Raw genomic sequence first — 5,728 nt, forward strand, 5'->3', positions numbered from 1 at the left:
GCATATGGTGGGATGGGGTTCCTCACTTTGCAGTGGGTGGTTACGGACAGTGAGGGAAGGAAGGCTGGAAACATCCATGTGGTAGCATAGTTGGGTGGAGACACCAGTGTGTTCTCATTTTTAACGTAATCATGTTACAGAAGATTAGATACATAAATAGTTTTGATGTGTCCATAAACTTGGGTTCCTATAAACATGCCCATTTACTAGGCCAATTGGTGGAGATATCCTAGAAGAAGCACTGATACCACATTAACACCACACATACCCAGGATCACATTTTTAAATTTCGATACTATTCTTTAACATGAAAAACAAGCAGTCTTTAGAAAAATGGCTGATTCTATGTACAAAAAAGGTAACGTAGAGAACAAGCTTAGAATTTATTGTAATACTTGGAAACGGGGAAATGTCCAAAAACAAAAAGATGAGGTGAGCTGTAAGGATGCAGGATCCAAATTAAATGAGCTCCCAGCACCTAATAAAGCTGTGGTGTTTTGAACAATAAAACAAGTAATGTAACAACGATCTTCTTCGGAGTATGAAATAGACATCCATAAACCAATATGGACATCAATAAATGACTAAATAAAGAAATAATGGGAAGGACACATCTCCTTACAGAAGTATTCCAAATATCTCAGGTGGATAGTCCTCCAATCAGGTAGGGAAGGTTAAACACTCATGAGTTGATTGTGTCCTAAGATTAGAGACATGGAAAAAATAATGACTATTGTGTCTTTTACAATGAGATTTCAGATATACTGCCAAAGACATGATCTTTAAATGAATAAAAATGTACATTTTTAAAATCTAAATTTGTACGTACACATGCACACACACACACAAATATTTTTCTGCAATACACAAGGATAAGGGAGTAAAAGACAATTGCAGACTTGGAGAAAAAATTCCAAGATGCATATTTGTTAAATGAATTATTTTAATTTGGTAAATGACTTTTATAATCAATATGCAAGCATACTTACAACTGATAAAAAATGCAGTTTAAAAATGAACCAAATATCATGAGAGGCATCTCACCAAAAATTATATAAAAATTGTTAAATATGAATTTTTTTAGGGACAGGTGCATTTAAATAAAAATTAGATACCATTATTCACCTATTAGAATGATTAAAACACACAATACTCTTAATGACAAATGACAACTTGAATGAGGAAAACCAAGAACTATCATGCATTGACGGTGGGAATTCAAAATGGGACATGAACAAAATAAGATGCTTTTCGGCATTTTTTAAAAATACAGATAAAAGTAGAGTAAAAATGTGATCTTGTGTCTGTGTTCCAAAATATTTACAACACTGATTCAGAAATTGATGTTTATGAAGATACCTTCAGAGGATGTCTATATCAGCTTTATTAATTTGATTCATATTCCAATCCCTGAAATAGCTTACAGAATAAATGTTGTATGAAAAATCTCTCAAATAATTAAAATTTCTCAAATATACATTTATGTTGTTCCTTTTCTTTAATGACTTAATGTCATTTTCTAAGAAAATCTTCAATCTAATAATCTTTGTCATGTCCTCCATGCCAGTACAGCTGCCTCCTTCCTGGCGTTTCTGACACTCTCAGGATGTGGGTTCTCACACTGTGTCTGCCGCACAGTAATACACAGCCATGTCCTCGGATCTCAGGCTGCTCAGCTCCATGTAGGCTGTGCTCGTGGACGTGTCCCTGGTAATGGTGACTCTGCCCTGGAACTTCTGTGCGTAGTTGGTGTTACCACTGCCAACGATGATCCATCCTATCCACTCAAGGCCTTGTCCAGGGGCCTGTCGCACCCACTGCATAGCAGAGCTAGTAAAGGTGTATCCAGAAGCCTTGCAGGAGACCTTCACTGAGGCCCCAGGCTTCTTCACCTCAGGCCCAGACTGCACCAGCTGCACTTGGGAGTGGGCACCTGTGGAGAGAACACAGGAGTGGGTGAAAGCCACCTTGGCTGGACTCAATCCCTTCCTCATCACTGAGACTTGGCAGCCCCTTACCTGTCACTGCTCCCACCAAGAGGAGGATCCTCCAAATCCAGTCCATGGTGAGGAGCTGTGCTGTCTGGGGCTTCTCTAGCTGAGGGTTGTGGTCTCTGGGTGATGCTCTCAGGACTGACAAATATCCATATTTACCTCAGTGGAGCTCAGGTTATTTGCATATTCATGAGTCAGAGCATTTCATAGGTGAGGACCCTGATTCAGGATAAGAAAGGGAAGGTAAATGACACATCAGCCTTACAAGAGTGGGATGCTGATGCTCCAAGCCCTAATCCTCCTTGAGGAAATGCATGCCCTGCTCCATTTACAAACTTTTGGTGGCCAGACGTCCTTTCACTGAAGACCAAGCACCCAGAGCACATGTTCCTCCCTGTGAACCCATATTTCATTAGCGTAGAGACCACCTGGATGATTTCTGGAACAATCACTCTCCATGACACTGAGAAGGTGCCTTGACCCCAACCTAGTCCCATCAGGCACCAGCACAGCTCACTGGTTACTCTGAGAAAGTGACTGCTGATGTCCCACGTGAGTGTCCAGCAGGTCCCCCTGAGATCATCTGGGCACTCCTGAGACAGTGTCTCCAGCACCTGCCTGGAATCCTGATCCACCGCGATCCTCAATAGAAACACTCCTGGTTTACAGATTTGCCCTGTGATGCACAATTAGAGCTGAATTTCTCATCTCATGGACAACAGGAATCAGAAGACGTAAGAGAAGTTTGGGGTTCCTGATGAACTCACTGCTCCCAAAATAATCGTCAAGGAATTTGTGTTTTGGATAAGTTTGGGTTTTATTTCCTACTCCATTTAATAGAATTTCAGGAACTGTTTACTTACTTTCAGTTCATATCCATAGATCCTCATCTTTCCATACTGATTTCTGACTGACTAGGTCTGTGCACCTGCCACACTCTGAGATCCACCACTGCCCTGTCACTCACACAATGTAGGCAACATTACTTAACACTGAAATCTGAATTTCTTATTCATAGAAATATGGTGTCTCCAACAATTCTGTATCCTTTCAATTAGTAAAACCATTCCTATCCTTTATATCCTCACTATTAAGATACTTGCAGTCCTCGGAACCCACTTTAAAACAGTTCTGGTTGCCTTCAGTTATAGGAAAGGCTCTGACGGAACAGGATACTTAAAGACACATCAGCAACTTCTTGAACACTTAGGATTTTTTTTGTTGCCAAAGGAAGACACAGGCGCTGAGAGGGAACCTCGTCCCCAGCCTCCTGTGCACCGCTCCGGGGATGGAACCTGTGCTGGGCGGCTCCTGCGCACCCCCTCCAGCCCAGCCCTTGCCTTGCGAGGAAGTTCCTGTGGGGCTCACAAAGCATTTTCCCCCAGCTTCCCTAGCCTAACATGAAATGGCTTTGTCCTGGTTTAGAATACTCCTTCAGTGACAGCATACGCTGCTGACACCATCTCTTCAAACAATTGATTAGCCTTACTAAATCTAATGAACTCAAAGCAAGGATGCTATGACACAGGAGGGAGCCCCTTCTCTGAAGCTCCAGTTGCACTGAATCAGTGGATAATGAATCCAAAATCTTACAGGAGATTTGGGTGTGCCTTTGTTCTTGCAGTTGAATGTTGCATCTGAGATTTCCAGCAGGTGCAGATGCTTTCAGATGAGAGCACACTTCATATCCACTATTCCAATAACACACGTTTTCCCTTCCTTCTTGTGCCTCGCCTGTAGAAAGTGCCTCCCACATTGACACTAGGCCCAGGTGTCTGACATTTTTCTCCTAGAGATCTAAAGCAAACAGGATACAAGCGGAGACTTCGGAAGTGCATGCAGGTTGTTATTATCTTTGTCTCAGTTAAGAATCTTGGAAAGTCTTCATGATAAAAGAAGCTGAGGTGAATGAGGGAGTTTCCAAGATCTTGTTTTTAAAAATGTCACGTCAGAGGCTTCGTATTGCTCTACTGTCCTTGTCTAACTCTCTGCCATTGCTTTTTTAGTGTCCCTATGTTCTCCTCAGAGACTGTGCATTGGCATACTCTCATATTTAATCCAGAGCCATCATCCTGGTTAGAAAGGATTGTGCAGTGCAGGTCAGCACTGCTTGTTCTGACCATGGAAACCTAGAGACTCAATCAGATTCCTTTTCTGGGCTGTGACCTTGACCAGGCGTCTCCAGGAGAAAAGCTGAATTTTCATCTTTACTCCTTTCTGTGGTTTCAGTTTCCCTGGACTATTTGCTCACATCTTACCCTATTGGCTAACCTTACTCATTTGTATAATAATGGAGGAAGTGGGGAGGGATCTGGAATGGGCAGATTTTTCTTCCCTTTACATAGTATGAGGTTCTGGAAAAGTTCTTCCCTGTAGGATCTTTTGGAGAAGGCTCCTGGTATATTTTTCAGTAATTAAACTTCCCCAATTATGACCCATAGGAAACATATTTGGATTGTATTTTTTAGGTTCTGGAGATTTCTGGAGGGAAATTCCAGAAGACTGAGGAGAGTGCGGCCCTCTGGGACTGTCATTTCACCCTAGTCCACATCTGTCTTGCAGACGTCTATAGTGCTAACCATGTAAGTGCCTTCAACAGCTTGTGGCTTCTGAAACTTCTCTTCCAGTTAAGCAACCAACAACTGCTATTCTGGACATGCCCATCTCTCTAGTTTTTGGGGTGGTAATTTAAAAAATGGAATTTCATTCATTTGATGGATTCTAAAATGTATTGAAGATCAGATTGTGCAGATGAATCTTGGCGTAAGAATGAGGGTGATGACTTTTGTAATCTTTACACTTTGGAGCAAAGACCAAAAGTACAACCATAGGTCCTTTTCATGTGTTACTGGAGGCAGGATTCTAACCTGATTACATAGATGTGGCACCTGGTCTGACATAAATGAACAGGCAAGAAAACAAGAAAGGACATGGCACAACGCTTATGAAAAAGTCTCTGCAATTTTTATTTTCTCGTGAGGAAGTGGAAATTGTGAAAGTGTAACAGTGTGACTGGTCATTTCTCAGGTGATGTGTTCTGGAAAGTTTCTCCACTCCTGGGCTGGATCCAGTAGGTGCACTCAGGCACCCAAGCCTGAAACAGGGACTCTTATTCCTTAAACAGAAGACATTCCAATGAGAAAGCTGTTCTCAGGTGAGTTGCAGAGCATGGAGGAGGAGATAGAGGCGTCCTTGGCTTCCCAGAATTGCTGAAACTTGAAGACCAAGGCCAGGATAGATAAGACCTTTCCCAGAGAAGCAAAAACTAAAGGAGTTCTTCAATGCTGGGCCTGCCTTAAATACCAATCAGTGCAAATTTAGAAAGTTGAAGACATAGAGTAATGTTGGTGTGGTTTTCTGTGGCATACTTAGGAGACAGCAGAAGATGGTCAGTGGTCAGTCTCCATCCAACTGGTACTCATTGTTCATCAGTTACGTCCTAATAAATGATAAAAGGCAACTTTTGTGACAAAGCCCCCAGGGCTTCTTTAAAAGACCTTGCTCAGAAATTGGCCAACAGGGACATGACAAATTTTTATATCAGAACTACTATTTTTTACCTGCTTTATGTGGAAATCTGAGAGATGTGCCCAGCCTCAGGGGGCGGCTTCTCCCTCCAGGAGCTAACAGGGTTATGTGGTATTAGTCTGTCTGGGTCTTCCTAAGAAGACAACAGGGGTGGGTGGCTTAAACCACAAACATTGATTTTCTCACCATTCTGAAGTCTGAATGTC

The 5,728-nt window shown here is 42.1% G+C and overlaps 1 gene segment (V, D, J or C); it reads right to left on the reverse strand.

Moving 5' to 3' along the window:
* Positions 1-1,616: 1,616 nt before the first annotated feature.
* LOC134757149 (immunoglobulin heavy variable 1-58-like) lies at positions 1,617-2,064 on the reverse strand. The segment is given in 2 exon segments: positions 1,617-1,933; positions 2,019-2,064. Coding segments are annotated over 2 exon segments (363 nt in total).
* Positions 2,065-5,728: the final 3,664 nt, after the last annotated feature.

This window comes from Gorilla gorilla, chromosome 15 (genome assembly GCF_029281585.2).
Source record: "Gorilla gorilla gorilla isolate KB3781 chromosome 15, NHGRI_mGorGor1-v2.1_pri, whole genome shotgun sequence".
NCBI lineage: Eukaryota > Metazoa > Chordata > Mammalia > Primates > Hominidae > Gorilla > Gorilla gorilla.